Consider the following 16,561-nt stretch of genomic DNA (forward strand, 5'->3'; position numbering starts at 1 on the left):
CAGAGTAGGCAGTGAGGCAGGGAGCAGGTTTCTCAGTGTCCAGAACTTACACCACACCAGGTGCTCCCAGGCCGGGGGAACTGCTGTGGTCACGAAGTGGGGCTGTCAGGGGCTAAGCTGGTCTAGAGGATGCGCGAACCTCCCTCCCGACTCAACACCAAAACCATTGTCCCGAGCGCACCTCAGCGGTCCGTGAACACCCGGGACAGAGGGAGTCATTGGGGCTGGGAGCGAAATCTACTTAAGGTCCAGACCCTGCCTTTTGTCCTGGGCATTTCCCCAGCCCTCAGCCCAGTGCCGGCCGCGCGGGGAGCGTGCAGACTAACTGGGGAACCGGACCGAAGAGAGGAGACAGAAGCGCCCACTCTCCGCTGTTCCCGCGCTAATGCCCACGGGGTCCCTCCTCTCCGGGAGGGAGTGGAGCCCGGGGCGGGAGGGTGCGGAGGGACCGAGGCCGCGGAGCGGGGCCGGGCGGGGCCAGGGGGTGGTCTCCCAAAGGGGAGGGGAGAGCAGGGGGCGGGGAGAAGCGGGCCCTTTAGGACGGGGCGGCGGCTGCGCCCCGACAGAAGCCCCGGAGGCGGTCCCCGTGCTCCCGGCCACCTGCCCGCCGTCCGCGCCCTCGCCGCCGCCCCGGGCCACCATGAAGCCGGCCGGGCCCGCGCTGCTCCTGCCGCCGCCGCTGCCGCTGCTGCTGCTGCTGCTGGGCGCCGGCGGGCGCGCCGACGTGCTGTTCAGCTGCCCGCCCTGCTCGCCCGAGAGCCTGGCCGCCTGCCCGCCGCCTTCGCCCGACAACGCGCGGCCCTGCGTGGAGCTGGCCCGCGAGCCGGGCTGCGGCTGCTGCGCCAAGTGCGCCCTCCTGGAGGGCGAGGCCTGCGGCGTGTACACCCAGCGCTGCGCCCACGGGCTGCAGTGCTACCCGCGCCCGGGCGCCGACCTGCCGCTGCAGGCGCTGTTGCAGGGCGCCGCCACCTGCGAGAAGGTGCGCGACTCGGAGGACTCCGAACCGGGCCGAGGTAACGGGGAGCACCCGCCGGGAGCAGCGGCCGGGAGGAACGTGGGGGCTGCTGGGACAGGGGTGGGGGGGGGGGTGGTGGCCGCTCTGCAGGGAGGGGCTCGGAGACCTTGGGAGCGGAGGCAGAGGGAGCCCGTCCCCAGCTTCGGGGACTGCGGGGAGGGGGACCCGAAAGTCCAGCCCGCGAGGGGCCTGGGGTTGGAGGGCAGGGAGGAGCCTGGCTGGTGATCTGGGGGGAGGACGGGCACCCCGGGCGGAACGTACCCCGACTTCTGTTTTGGAGAGAGGGTGGGGGTTCCTGGGATGGAGGGGGCTGGTCAGGTCCGTGGGAGCAGGACCTCGGGGTCCTGGGAAGGTCCCGGTGGAGGGCGCTGCAGGGGTGGGGTGGGGGGAGGTGGTGGGTGCCGGTGAAAGAGGGGATCTCACGTGAAAGGGGGGACCTCTCCTGAAAGGGGGGGCCTCTGTGAAAGGGGCGCAGGGAGAAGGCAGCGCGCGTGGACGCCTGCCCTGGGACTGGTTGGTACTTGGCAAAGCGGGTTTCTTAGAGGGAAAACCCCGGACGCCGCTGTTTTCTCACGCAGAGAACGAAAAGGCTCTTATACTACTTACTATGTTGGGTGGAAAAATAAAAGAGGGCAGGCATTTGCGGGGGGGGGCGAGGAAGAGACCCCAGCGTCTGAGTCCCTGGAGCTGAAGCCAGAGCGCCAGGGCGCCAGGTGCAGTCCCGGGCGGTGGGGGCACCGTCCTGCCAGCTCAGCACCCGGGCCGCTGGGGGCTGGAGGGCGCGGGCCTGGGGGTGGGGGTGGGGGGTGGGCGCTGCTACTCTAACGGGAGGGATGTGTATCCATTGCCGCCCCCCCCCCCCCTTTCTACTTTGAGAAAACTTCCTATCGGACAGAACGGGAGCCCTGAGATTCTCTGTGAGGGGCCCTCGTGTTTTTTAGGGACACAACCAAACTCTAAGGACCGCGCTTGTCTTTTGTGCGTTTTTAACGTCACAAAGCCTCCTGCCTCAGTGGACTGGAGGGAGCTGTGCTTCTTTTCTTTCCTCCTGAAGACACTGGGGAAGGGCGTCAGCTGCCTGTTGTTTGAAAAGCAGGGGAGTCTGAGCAAGTTTCTGCAACTTGAAAAAGAGAAAAGAAAAAGTGGAAACATTCTTTCTTGCTTCTCAGTTTCTGGTCATTGAACTGCCCCCCCCTCCGCCAGATTCTACCCCCTCCCCTGTCCCTCAAGCCTACTGTGGTTTGCCCCCTTCTCCTTGAGAATGGACTTAGGGGTCAGAGTGGAAATCTTTTCCTCGTTCTTGGGCGCCTTTTGTCCTTGAGTGCAGAGCAAGCCCGGTCTCCCTCTGTGAGGACTCCAAAGGAAACACCGTCTCGGTCCCTTCCTCCTGCCTCTGGCTCCGGTCCCTCAGCCTCCGAGTGAGCCCTCCGTCCGCTTCCCTTAGAGAGTCACACCGAGAGGGGAGAGGCCAGGCGAGGCTCCCTCACCGCTGCGCCCACCCCTCAGGCCTGCGTCTCTCCCCATCACCCCCTCATACTCCCCCCCCACCCTTCAGGCCTGCGTCTCTCCCCGTCACCCCCTCACACACACCCCCCTTCACCCCGAGCCCCGTCTCTCCCCATCATTCCCTCACCCCCCCCCCGCACCCCTCAGGCCTGCGTCTCTCCCCGTCACCCCTTCACACCCCCTGTCCCCCCCCCCCCCCGCGCCCCCGAGCCCACCGGGGAGACACCTACCGCGGCGTCTGACCGGCTCAGGCCAACTGACATCTTTCTCGCAGGGGCAGCTTTGCAGAAGGCCCGCGCGCGAGCTTACAGAAGCTTTTGGATCCTGACTGTTTTTAATAAAGTGCGTGGCACCTGTTCTTCCTACACTATTACTCTGACCTCTCACCCTCGGCCTGGAAGCCGGCTCTCCCGCTCCCCACCCCCCAGCGGCAGGCCAGGCTCTCCTGTCCGCCTCCCGGAGCCGGAGGGAGGGGGCATTGTCAGAGGAGCCCGGGGACAGTGGGGTGAGGTCATGGGAAGAATGCCCCCCTGGGTGTTCGCCCTGGATCTGCTACTCCCCCCCCCCCCCCCAAGCTGGCCCCAGCTGCTCCTCAGCACTGCTCCCAGCCGGCGGTGAGAGGGGACAGAGCCAGCGTGGGGAGAAGCCCAGTGGGCACCCGGGAAGCAGGTGCCTGAGGCATGGGGGTGATGGGGTGATGGGGGCCTGCGGGGAGAAGCCTGGGCCTGCAGGGATGGCAGGAGGAGGGAGCGCTGGGGTCCGGCTTGGAGCTCGGCCCAGAAGAGAGAAACCTGAACTCTGAAGGCTGCCGCCTCCTCCTCTCCCCCACCCCTTCTCCCCCCCCCCACCCCATCTGAAGAGTGAGCCTCCCCCGCCCCCACCCCCAGCCCGCATTCCTCTGTGAGCAGGTTGCTTGAGAGAATTTTAAACACACCCTCTGGTTCTGAGGCAACAAACCCCAGCAGTTCCGGCTTCTCTCTCAGCTCTTTTGTCTTTGTTCCCCGGGCTCAGGGGCCGTGTCTCGGGCTTCCTGGGAGTGGGAGGGCTGCAGGGGGGCTGGTGGGGGGAGAGGCATTGAGCTTTAAAATAAAGATTCCTGACAAACTAGGTCTTTGGATCGGGTTGTGTGTGTGTGGGGGGGTGTCGGAGGGGGGACAACATGGAAATTAGTCAACCAGGAGCATAATCAGTGTCACACATTTGAGGGCTCACTCTGAGAGAATCACTGCTCTCTCGACCAATTGTCAGGTCCAATTCCAGTTGGTCCTCAGATTAGCTGTCCTCTGCCATAGCAAATGGGACACACACCTGTTAAGTTTTGATACGAGGGCGTTCAGAAAATCCTTGGCTCTAATGGAATGCAGAATAGGAGCTTTATTCGCAACCTGCAGGGGCGAAGTGGTGGTGGTGGTGGGAGGACAGGCCAGGGGCTGCTAAAAGAAAAGAGCAGAAAATAAACAGATGATGCCCACATTGGGTTTTGTTTTTGGCTCTCTTCAGGTTCTATAACAAAAAAATTATTATTTTTAAAGAGACTCCATACCTAGGAGCTATGTTTAGTTTCAATCTCTCCTCTCTGTGTTCCCAGCTTTTTTTTTTTTTTCCTTCCGTTTTCTCCATCCTGTCTTCTCAACACCCTTCTCCCCTGTACCCCTCCCAACTGGGACCTGGTCTAAGCCACCTGCCTGAACCTGAGAAACAGCATGGAAAATACGGTGGCCCAGCCTGTCTCGGGATGCAATCAGAGGTGATTGGGGACTGGGATGTTTGAAACCAATCGAATCCTTCCATGAGGTGGGTGGGTGGCTGGCAGGGCAGGGCCAGGTTTTGTGGGTGCGGGGAGTGTTTCCAGTCTATTTGAAACATTTCCCAAGAGGGTTAGTTACCTCTAAGGCTGCTTCTGCTGGAGCCACGCACAGAGGAGTGAGGTTCGTTATCCGTTCAGTCCACCAGGGGCGCTGTCGATCAGTTGGCAGATGCCCCAGGCCCCTGGCTTCTCTTTGCAGTCTCTGGCCAGCTTTTTGCTGAGGTGGCAGGCAGCTGCCAGGAGATGGGTTATCCTCTCATCTGTTCTTATCTTGTTATGAACCGGCTTCTTTGCCTGCTTTCTTTGCCAACTTCTGTCTCTGGCATCCTTCCGAGGGAGGCTTTTTGCCCCTATTTCATACGTGTGGGGCTTGAGCTTCCTCAAGGGCATCTTAGCAGGTATTAGGATGAGAGACAAACCTGGCTAGATAGATACCTTTCCTCTGACTAAGGGGAACTGTTGGGAGGGGGGGGGGGGAAGGCAAAATAAAAGCCTTTCGCCCTGTCAGCGTCTCTCACCCTGTCCACCAAAAGGTTTGTTCCTGGACACCCGCACGAGTCTCGGTTCCTCATGGCCAGGTTCAGGTTCAGGCTCAGCTATTTGCATGCCCTTGCCTCCTTCACCAGGTCCGAGTCCTGGGGCTTGGGGACTTCAGAAATGGAAGCGGCCAGTGTACACGGTCAGGAGAGAACAGAGGGTCCAGGCTATGGAGTGCGGGAAGGACAGAGAGCTGAGGGTGGGAGCACCCTGGCCTGTGCAGGCCTGTCCCTGAGGACACGCGTGGGGATGGGGGAGGGCCTTCCCCGTGGGTGAGGTAGGCATGATTGCATGTCTTTTCTTTCCGTTTTAAAACCTAGTTGAAGCATTTACCCGGAGGTATATTTGTAGTACTTGCCTGCCCCATCTTTTTATTTTTTTAATTACAGTTTATATTCAACATTATTTTGTGTTGGTTCCAGATGTATAGCGGTTAGGCAGTCATAGACTTAACAAAGCTTTCCCCCCAATATTTCCAGGACTCAGCCGGCCCCGTGCATAGTTTTTACAGCATCATTGACTGTATTGTGTCTCCTGCACGGAGTGCATGTGAGGGCGGCTGTGCTGGAGGACAGTGTCTGGCGCACAGCTTCTCACAAACGTTGCTGCCTTGGTCTTTCTGATGCTCAGCGAGTGGGCCTGGAGCATGAAGGCCAACCGGCTGTGTAGGCAGCCACTCACTAAGGCTTTACCGTGACACGGAGGCGCCCAGCCAGAGATATATTTTCTCTGAGCTTCAGTTTCCCTATCTGTAAATCAGGAATTGATAGAACCAGCTCCATTGGGTCATGTCTACACACGAGTGTACACGTGTGCTTATATGTGGGTGTGTTTAAAGAGAGATCATACATAAAAAGCTTAAGCACTTGAGTTTTTAAATTTTCTTTTGTAATGAGTCACTTGATTTCTACTTTTTCACCTAGAAAACGGAACACCCATATCTCTGACCTACTTTCACAGGCGGCAGGGAAGCCCTTGGCAGAGAGGGTGAAGAAAGGATCCTTCCAATGCGGATAAGTCCAGTGGACAAGAAGCGTGGTTTGACAAGAAGCAGGCTTGCGCTCTTTAGGGGCCAGTTGGGCGATGCTCTTTGGGGCCCGAACGCTGATGTCCGGGATGGACCGTTCTTGGTCTGGGAGCTTCCCCCGGTGGTGCCTCGATGGGGTGGAGGGATCGTGGGGGGACAGAGGTGGCCCCAGAGTTGGGATCCTGGATACTTGAGCTGGCCTTGCTGCTCAGAAACGGGTGACAGAGGGCTGGGCCTTGCCTTCTCTGCCAGCCAACCTATAGGATCAGGCCCCCGCCCGCTGTGATCCGGGAACCAGAGGCCACATCTCGGGTGGGAAGCTGCCTTTTCCATGGGAAACCTGAGGAATAATGGGGTTATGCTCAGCTACCCCTAGCACACGCAGGATGTTGGGCATGCGTGAAGGGGACATTCTTTTGAGATGTCAGAACCAGCGAAGACCCGGCGCCCGTTTCCTGCTTCAGGAAAAGGGGCTTTCTGATCCATCCTGGCTGAGCTGAGGGTGCTGGAAAGTTGAACGTGATCCTGGCAAAGAAACTGGATGTTCCGTCCAAAAAAAAGTGACGTTTTCTTACTAGGAGCCTCCAAAGTTTACCTCACTCTCTGGGTGGGGGTTGGGGGGGGGGGGTTGGGGGTGGTAGACAGTCTTAGCGGGGCTGTTCAGAGCAGGAGTGCGTTTGGGATGCTGGCGTTGGTCCTCATGTCTGCTTCTTCTGTGGTCCCGGGAGCCCTGGGAGGGGCGGTCTGTCTGGGAACAGCGATGACTGCTCTCAGGCATCTGATGGAGGTGAGGCCTCAGGAAGCAGCGGAGATGGATGCTGAGCCTTCGTGGGCCAGCGTGTGCTTGTGAGGCCCAGCACAGGGGGACAAAGCACAGCATTGCCGCTAGGAATCGGGGGTGGCCGGTGCCCTTAGATTCTGGGTCCACAGGCGCGGAGTCCGTCCAGAGAAATGTCTTTGCTTTCAGGCTTTCAGGTTCCAGAGTAACTGCCCTCCCCTCTCCCGCCCCAGTGAGCAGAGTGTACGGACTCTAGGACACGTTTTTCCACGGACATCCCCCAGGCCTCTCCCCCACTTGGCTCCTGCCCATGGGCCCGGCCTGTTCCTGAACAAAGCCTGGCACCACTCCTGGTCCAGTCAGGACGCAGGGAGACCTTGCTTAGAAAGCTCTCCCCCGGAAAGAAGTACAGAGGGGACTGGAGTCCGGAATTGCTTCTCTTTGCTTTTTCTGTGGGAGGAGGGGGGCATTTGGCCATCCTTCAGCCCCTCTGGCCGCCAGCCCCACTCTCTTCCTGGCTGCTGGGAGGGAGCAGGAGAGAGATGGGGTGGGGGTGGGGGGGGCTGGCAGGCCGCCGCTGGGGCCAGGAGAGCTGGCCTGCAGACCCTGGCTAAGTTGGCTGGAGAAGGGCCTGGGGAGGTTTCTAAGTAGGTGAGGGCGTAGGTGTGTCAGCCTGTGTTCATTCAAGGAACTGCGCTCAGGGGGCCAGGAGGCTGGGGAGGAGAGGGGAGGGAGCCCAGCCCAGGAAGGCCTTAGTCATTGGGAGAGGTGGGGGTGGAGGCAAGGCAACAGGAGCTTGCTCAGGGTGTCCATTCTGATAGGAGTGAAGAGATGGGGACCTTCCAGCTGGAGGAATCTGAGTTGGGTTGTGAGGGTGCAGTGAGCACAAGGGCAACCTCGAAGGGTACACGGCAAAGCATGATAATTAAAATTTTTTTTTTCCTAGACAGGTCCATGTCTACCGAAGTGTCTGTAGGTCCTTTTTTTCTTTTTCTTTTTCATTTCTGTTTTAGCTTCAGGAATCTTCCCACTTGACAGATAAAGAACGTATGTCTGGCCGCATTCGGGTTCAAAGCCAAGGCAAGCACAGACCGTCACGTACGGACCAGAACGGAGTCCAGGTCTCCAGCTCCTCATGCCCGGGCTCCGTTCCATCAGGCACACAGGCAGCGAAGCAGCGGATTGTACACTGCTGCTGGGAAAAGCTCCCTTCCCCTGGGAGACGGTACTTAAGGCACAAGTTCTCAAAAATGTCCCTCTCCCAAGCTCCAGAGGGCATTGCTTGTAGGTCTACTGTGTTGATTTCTGGGTGGAGGTGCCAAGTTGCCTCTGGTTGGTGACCTTGCTTTCTGAGTGCCTGAGGCCAAGATAAAATGCAAACTACAATTCCCTGATACCCTGTCCCAGCCACTGCCTGATAAGGCTGGGCAGTTTCTATAGCAACAGTGCAGCAGTGGGAGGGGGTGTGTCAGGCAGATAACGCTGGGAGGGGGTGGGGTGGGTTTGCTGGAGGCTTTTGAGGGTGGGAGGGGCCAGCTGGTCCTTTGCTGGGAAGAGAGGTCCTGTGGAGGTGGTGAGAGGGCAAGGTGATGGGGAACAGAGGGAATGAAGTGCTGGGGCTAAAAGGTCAGGTTGAGAGTCTGTCTTTAGGTGATGCCTGGTGACCAGATGCCATTCTGGTTGGTGAAGAGCTATGACGCTAAACAGCCTGGGTTTGATTTTTGGCTCTGCCATTGCCTACGTGACTTTGTACAATTGACTTCAAACCGTATAACTTTTTTTTTTTTTTTTTTTCCCCAATCAAATGTGAGAGGGGATAGAAGTTATCGCCTCGTGCAATTGATAACACCAAGTTATGCACACAAACCACTTAACACAATAGAGGTGTTACAGGCTCAGGTGTGGTCCTGCAGGCTCTGATCCCTCCTTCCTTTCTCCTCTAGTCTCCACACACAGAGCAAAGGGAATGCACAGGCTGGTTTTGGATGCTTCCTGATCGGCCACGTTTATGAAGAAGAGATACTTAAGAATCCCGGTCCGCAGTGCAGCTTCTCCCACAGCTGAGCTTGCTTGGGTGCTGCCTTTTGCCTGGAAAACCCAGAATGGAGTCAGTGGTGGAGGGTTTTCCAGTGGGCAGTCTTGGCCTTCAAGGCCACTGTCACTCGTTACGGTTCCACCAGTGGCTGATGGCCGGCCATAGCCCACGTATGCCCCAGAAAGAGGAGTCTCACTTGGCTGTGCTGGTTGCCTCTGGTTCTGTTTGCTGCCCCGAAACTGGCAGAGCACAAACCAGGGAGACAGCTGATGTGATGCCGTCTTTTATCAGACAGTCAGTGAACGTGTGGCTGAAGGGACCGGAAAGCACGGTGACCTAGTTAAAGGTACTTATTGATATTCAGGACGCCTCTGGCGCTGGCTGGAGAGTGTGGCCGGACATCCTGGACATCTCTGCAGGTTTTTAGTTCCTTTTTGCATCCTCCGTCCGGCTTCCATTTGTCAGGCCTGGAGTGTCTGACAACAGCCTTATTGGGATGGAGAAGAGGCAGTCGGAAGGGGGAGAGTGGGAGTAGAGAGGTGAGTAGGAGCCAGTTTTTATTCCTCTAGGAGAGCGGTTCTGCCGGGTTACACCATTGGAACTGAGCACAGGGACGACTGTTTGATTGGGTCCTGGGAGAGGGAAGTCTCTTCCCTCCTCCATCTCCTGCTTCTCTTTGCTCTCCGCCTTTCTGTTCTCCTAGGACCTAGCCACTCCTGCTGCCCTGGGGCTAGATGGCTAGGGAGGGGCCCCGGTGGCACTCTAGGCGGGATAGTGGTACTCTAGCGAAGATGCTCAGTCAGCTTTCCTGTTGTTGAAACACTGATTGAGCACATACTGTGTGCAAATTCTGAGACCAACTGCACAAAAATGCAGCTGTCCTTGCACACGCCTCGCGATCCTGGAGGGCAGCAAGAAAAGCATTTGAAAAAGTTGAATGCCTTCTAAGAAGAAACCAAGTCAGTGGAGATGCACACGAAGCTAATGCAAGTAAACAGACATTCTTTTTGCCTTTGACCCAGGCCCTGCTCCCATAGCCTCCGGTCCAGGTTTGCACCAAAGCACCCTCTATGCTCACCTGGGCCTTCAGCAGGCAGGTCACCTTGCCAAGTCCTTGGGTGGCTTTGTTTGAACCAGAGGAGCAGTGTTTGGGAACCAGGGGAAGGAGTAAGCCGATAGTGCTGTTTGCCATCTTGCTATCCATTTCTCTGGCTCCTCAAGGACAGCCAGGCTCACAGAGTCCTGGAGGAACTTGGCTGAATGTGAGCTTGTTTTTGTTTTCTCAAACTGTCTGCCTCAACTGTCTGCCTTCGCCCTGACCCTCCTGGGGTCTTTGTGATTCCAGGAACAACCCTGGTGTTTATATAGCAGCCCTGGGGGAGTGCGTAGGCAGGGAGGCTCTGCAGAGGCTGCGCTATTTCTGCTCACTCAGGAGACGGCGCCGGGAGGGCGTGCTCCAGGAATCCCCATGATGCCTGGCCAAAAAGGGCTCCTTAGCGTGCATCCAAGCACACACGTGTGCCTGTTTATGAACCCGTGGGTGGGTGGAATGAGCTTACTTGACTGTGTCTTCGTAAAATGTGTATGTGGAGCCATGCCTCTGGAAAAGAAGAGGCATCTTTATCCCACCACCAAGAAGTTCTTCAGGAAACTGAGGCAGGAGAGAGAATCACAGGAATGGGGCCCTGCAAAGCCAGAGTTTGATCTCAGTCTAGGCTTCTGTCTGAAATGCTGAGGCTGGAGTCTAGGATGCCATTTTTACATAGCTCTTCAGTGGATTTCTGGTGAACAGCTGTGTTTGGGAACCAGTCAGCTCGTCGAGCGCCCTGAATTTGTAGATGAGCACACTGAAACCCACACATCTTACATTCCTTGTTAGCATCACTCAGAGCCCGGGCTGGGTAACATCACAAACAGAGCCAGCGCGGTTCTTCCTACCATTCTAGACCCGTTGGCCAAGGCTCTTGAGTTAGGATTATTATTCCCATTTTCAGACGTGAGAAGTCAGAGCTCAGGAAAGTTAAAGAGCCTGGCCAAAATGATGGTTGGGTCCTAAGTGGCAAAGTCAGGACTGGAATTCAGGGCTCTTGACTCCCAGAATTCTTTGCCTAGCTGGGCTTGTTAATGAATTATCCACTTCCATGGATGTTAATAGAGAGGTTTTTCAGGAGGGAGATGACAGTATTTATTCATTTGCCCAACATATGTTAAGGTTAAGTGTTTTTTTTTTTTGTTGTTGTTGAGAAATCATCAAAGAAGAATGGAAGTGGGGAGGCAGCCAGCATCCTCTTGGCCTGTGAGCCGGAATCCACTGGTGCAGGGCTATGACCTGCTGGAGGAGGTAAACCCATTGGGGGGAACAGCAGATTCCTGGCAGCATTAGATCATCTCTATGGTACCACCTGCTCTCAGATGTTCACGTAACCATGAGACACTCTAAGGAGACAGTTGGAAGATCACTAGGTTTTTTCAGAAGAAAGACAAGAAAAGAGACACCTGTGTGAAGATGTGTGACGGTTCTCCTTTTCTCACCACGCCTCACACTCGAAGCAGGAAGGACTAGGGTTGCTTGTAGCTCCTAAGGTCTCCCACAGATCTGGAGTTGCCGACTGTCCAATGGAGCGCTGAGGTCAGAGTGTTACCCTAGGGAAAATGAGGTTTCTGGGTGCAAGGACCTGCTGGACACAGCTGCTCATTCGTTGAGGAAGGCCACCAGCACTGTGAAACCAGGGTGTGAAGTCCTCAAAGCTCTTTCTCCTAGAGCCTCAGCTCCCAGCACCGTGCCTGGCTGGCTTAGTGAGGCTGGGTCAGGGGATGGTGTGTGGACCCCTGCCGATTGTGAAGCCCCTCTGATGACGGCAGAGAGGTTGAGCATGCTCCTATAGACCCAGATGGCAGTCCCCGGTGTTCTGTCTGTAAGATGGGACAACTCGTCCATCTCTTCCCATTCCAACGCCTTTCTCTTCTCCAGCTGTCCTCTCGGCACCTCAGGGGGAAAGGCGTGGCCACACACCTGAAGCAGGACAGGACCTCTCAGGCTCTGACAGCCCTCCCCGAACGAGACTGGGGCTCTCTGCTCTGCCTCTCTGTCTCCCCCACTTCTCTCTGGAAAAGCTTGACCTTCTGCATCTAATCAGCGTCCACCCATTTTCTTGGGAGTCTGTGTAGACAACAGCCAATGCTTACCAATCCTCAGGGGACAACCTCTGCTCGGGCCGTGGGGGGTCCCTCTCTGTCGTCTCCAAGCCCGAATCCTTTTCCAGTCGTACGATTCGGCTCACTAACTTTTTCTTGGAGTGACCTTTGCACTGTAGCCCGCGGAGCTGCATACATAAGTGGTTACTTAATAAATATTATTCCAAACCTAACTCTCTTAGGCAGAAAAAAAATGCAACTTGGTATTTTTGTGTTGAAAGCACATTCCATCTCTAGCTGGAGTCCTGCGTCTGGAATGTTTTCTGAGGACGGCTTCTGTCACCTGTGCACGTGCATGGGAAGAGCTTGGTGATGGGAGGCAATGGCCTTGTTTGTGTGTGGGAGGCGGTGTGGGCCTCCCTCCCTCAGGGTGGCAGGGGCGGTGTGTATGTGTGTGTGTGTGTGTGTGTGTGTGTGTGTGTGTGTGTGTTTGTGGTGGTGGTGGTGGAAGCAGCTCAGAGCTAGCCTCCAGCACGCTGTAAATGCGTGCAGAATCTCTTGGATGCCTCTTGGCCACGCACTAGAGGTGGCTGCTGTTGTGTCTGCGTTTTACTGATGAGGCACAGAGCGCGTAAGCAACTTCCCTGGGGCTGCACTGCCAAGTGATGAGACAGGGACTTGGGCGATGAGACTTGCAAGTCTGAATTCTTGAACTCTTTGGCTGGAGATAGTAACAGTCAAGGAAGGAGGCTCTCCCAGCCACAGTCCTTTCTGGTCTCCACCCAGTCAGTCCATTCGTTCCCCTTCCCAGGGGTTTATTTCAGATGTGGAGTGTCAGCACGTGCGGCAGCAAACCAGGCCCATGGATGTCCTTGTCTGACGGGCGTGTTCGTTGGCAGGGGTGAGAGCGGTACAGGGATGGAAGGAAGCATGTCTCCGGTGGCCTCCGCGCGGGGGGACAAGCTGGTCCTCACCGCAGAGAGGGGCGGCATCTCGGGACAGCTCCTCCGGAGAGAAGCGTGTTCCAGAGACCCTGTGTTCTGTCCCTGGACCAGAGCTTCCTTACTGACTCCGGTGGGCCGGACACACTTTTGCCTTTGGGGGCCCCTTCCTTAAGGTGACCAGACATCCCACTTTTGGCGGGACAGTCCCGATTTTTAACCATTTGCGGCGTTTTAAAAAAGTCCCGATTTTTGGAATTCTTTCCAAAAATTGGGACTTTTTTTTAAAACGCCAAGGGACACGGGACAAATTGTTAAAAATCAGGACTGTCCCTGCCAAAAGCCGGATGTCTGGTCACCTTACCCTTCCTCCATAAGAAATACTCTTAAAATCATATTTCATAACAGTGTCTTGTGACTGCAAACGTGTCCATGTTGTACGTATATGAGAACATTTTCTTGGAACTAAATGCTTATTTTTCTTTCTGATTTTAAAAGACATCGAAACCCTCGCTAGACCCCTGGGCACCGTGCCTGCTACGCCCTGTGAGTGAGCCGGCCCTGTCCAGAGGCGGCGTCACACACCGTGCCTCTCTCCATCCAGCTTGGTCCAGGCTCACACAGGGCCTGGCCTTCTCTTGAGCGCTGGCTTCTAGGGCTTGGCTGAGGGATGCGTCTTTGGTCCCGTCGGTGGTTCGAGCACCGGCGCTGGGCACACAATAGGAGCTTTTCTCTGTTGGTGACGGATTGGCGCTTTGAGAAAGTCCAAAGAGACTTAATCGATGTTCCTCGGACACAGTCAGGATGTGATACAATGAAACTTCAATGTGGAGCAGGTCGTCGTTCCTGTTCTCGGGGCTCGTGGTGTGATGGGGAACAAATCGGGGTACAGGGGTACGACTGTAGCAGCCTCAGGGGACCCACAGGAGGGGCAAACAAGCAAATGAAGAGTCAACACGACAATGAAGGTGTTGGAAACTGTAGGTTTTGGCAGTGATGGTTCCACCTCCATGTTTTAAAATCTCACCCAACCCATGCCCTTTCAGACCATAAATGATGAATCCCTTAAATGGGGGGTTAGTGACCGGTGACTCTGGGAGGTCTTTCTCCTGGAGAATGATGGACCCGGGAGGGACTCACACCCTTCCACAGGGCGGGCCTGGCAGACCTAGCGATCCTTCTGGGCTCCCCTTCCCGGGATGGAGGCAGAGCAGAGCAGGCGCTGAGGGAGGCTAGGGCCCATCGAGGAGTCGCTGTGACGCGGAAATGGGTCATCCATGAAATCACTCAGCTCATTGCTTAGCTGTTAGTACTCTGCGTCCTCCTTATTGTTAGGGCTCCAGACAGTCCCTGGAGGGCCCAACTCTCTGGAACTTCTCTGCTTCTCCGCAGACTATAACTACCCTACGTTTAGGGAAGCGACCATCATGGGAGGTGGAGGCAGCGCCGGCCGGAAGGCCTTCACCCCGGGCATGAAGGAGATGGCTGTGCTGCGGGAGAAGGTCAACGACCAGCATCGCCAGATGGGCAAGGGTGGCAAGCACCCCCCCGGCCCGGAGGACTCTAAGAAGCTCCGGCCTTCGTCTCCCAGGGTCAGAGGGGTCGGGTCTCCTTGGAGGGGTGGGGGGACATGGAGAGGGAGTCTCACGGTGGGGAGGGCACCCCGATAAGATCTTAACGTTCTGTGTTGCCAGCAGGCAAACAGGACTTTCCTTTTCTACCCTCGGTGACCTTGAGGGCCAACAGCAGATCAGCATCTCTTGGGAGGGGCCTCGGTGTCTGCGGCTGTGACATGGACAGGGCCTGTGGTTTCTGGAAACCCCTTCCTTCTGGAACTGCCACCTCTCTGGGTGGCTGTGGAACACAGGCAGGAGCAGGGGTGCCAGAGGTGGCGATGGAGCACCTGAGCTCGCTCTCTCGTGTTGCGATATGTGCTCCCCTCCCTCGGCTTCCCCTCCTCTCTCCAGCCCAGCTCTGCCGTCTTGGATCTTGGCCCCTGATGGTTTATGGAAAGGAATGGAGCTTGGGCCATTCCTACTGGGCTGGGGTAGGGAGATCCAGAGGCAACCACCTGAAGGCAGTGTTTGCAAGTAGATTCCATCCTGACCCCTGAGAACCATTGGCGCAGGAGGAGGAGAGGCGTGAAGGCTCACAGCCGTGCGGCTTTCTTCCAGGGGCGGATGGGCACAGATGGTAGTGAGCTCCCTGGGTCAGAATTCCCTCCTTTCACCAACTACCCGCGTGGCCTCGGGGAAGTCCCTTCCCAGGCGTGAGCTTCTCTCTGGGGCCACTCCCCGGGCCGTCTCTAAGCCCCCTCTGTGCCGCCCGCCCGCCCCCACAGACGCCGTGCCAGCAGGAACTGGACCAGGTGCTGGAGCGTATCTCCACCATGCGCCTCCCGGATGAGCGGGGCCCCCTGGAGCACCTCTACTCCCTGCACATCCCCAACTGCGACAAGGACGGCCTGTACAACCTCAAACAGGTGAGAGAGGACCGCCCGGGCCGCTGGGGGGCCTCAGCCCTGCCCCACACACCCGAAACCCGCTGAGGTCTGAGAGCTGAGCGCCTGAGAGCCAGGCTTCCTCCCCCGGGGGCTGTGAGGATTCCAGGATCACACGTGTCAGATGTAAACTGTAACGAGCAGCCTATAGGTGCTGACGTGGTGCCTGACCGTGTACGAGCATCGTCACCATTGTCACCGCACACTCTGATTCAGCTCCATCCTGGCCCCCTAGGCAGGACCTCCCTGCCCCCGGGGCAGAGTCCTTCCACCGTTGGGTGCCCCCAGCAGCCTTGCACGTCCAGTGCAGCCCCAGGGCCAGCAGCTCTAGTGTTAACTCTGCCCAAGGGGAGGCTCACCCCTGGCCCCCTGAACAGGCAGCTGCATTTTAGCACCCCCCTGGTGCAGTGAAGCAGAGACACACCACCCTGCAGCCCGGCTTGGGCACAGGCCGGAGCCACCTCATGGCAGCTGGCAGCTGCAGGCTGTCTTCCACGGTTTCCTCTCCTCTCTCTCCAGTGCAAGATGGCCGTGAACGGGCAGCGTGGGGAGTGCTGGTGCGTGGACCCCAACACCGGGAAGCCGCTGCCGGGATCCCCCACGGTCCGCGGGGACCCGGAGTGTCAGCGCTACTACACCGAGCGGATGCAGTAAACCGCAGCCAGCGGCGCCTGGCACCCCACGCCCCTCTCCAGACACGGGCGGAGAGGAGGATGCCTGGGTGGTGGGAGGGGAGGGCTTCCCGGGAGTGTGACACATGTATTTATACCGGGAAAGAGACCCGCACCGAGCCTGGCACACCGCTGCCTGCCCCTCCCGGCAGGAGAGGCTGCACCCACTCCTCAGATCCCTGCCGGGAGGGGTGCCTGCCGAGGCAGAGCTGGGGTCCAGGTTTGGGAGGGGGAAGAAGAAATCTTTATTTTTGAACCCCCGAGTCTCTTGCTTAAGAATAAAGAAAAGAAAAATAAATTGCGTGTCTTTCGCCTGAGTCTTTGGGGCCCCCAACTTCTAGGGAAGTGGGAAAGGCCCAGCCTGGGTTTCCCATATGAAACCGGAAGGAGGAGGATGGGGCATGAGGAAGGCAGATCTCCCTCCCATGGTCTCAGCCTGTGGGAACCAAGGTGTGGAGCCCTCACTGGTGACCCCAGGACCCAGTGTCTCTGCCTGGACCCCCAGCTGAGTCCCTGGCCCTCACCCCCATCCCGCTGTCCGTGTCCCACCCCCCCGTGGGCACAGGGCGAGGGGAGGCAGAGCAGGCCTGTCTTCCCTCTCGCACATTC

At 57.4% G+C, this 16,561-nt stretch overlaps 1 protein-coding gene across 1 annotated transcript; it reads left to right on the top strand.

The window, feature by feature from the left end:
* The first annotated feature begins 524 nt into the window (after window positions 1-524).
* On the top strand, window positions 525-16,250 carry IGFBP2 (insulin like growth factor binding protein 2). The gene is made up of 4 exons (XM_084892511.1): window positions 525-1,013; window positions 14,174-14,373; window positions 15,123-15,263; window positions 15,801-16,250. Exons 1-4 carry the CDS (start codon window positions 641-643, stop codon window positions 15,933-15,935), a joined length of 849 nt encoding a protein of 282 aa, XP_084748637.1. The 5' UTR covers window positions 525-640; the 3' UTR covers window positions 15,936-16,250.
* Window positions 16,251-16,561: the final 311 nt, after the last annotated feature.

The sequence above is a fragment of the Pipistrellus hanaki genome (assembly GCF_964339955.1).
Source record: "Pipistrellus hanaki genome assembly, chromosome: 8".
Lineage (NCBI taxonomy): Eukaryota > Metazoa > Chordata > Mammalia > Chiroptera > Vespertilionidae > Pipistrellus > Pipistrellus hanaki.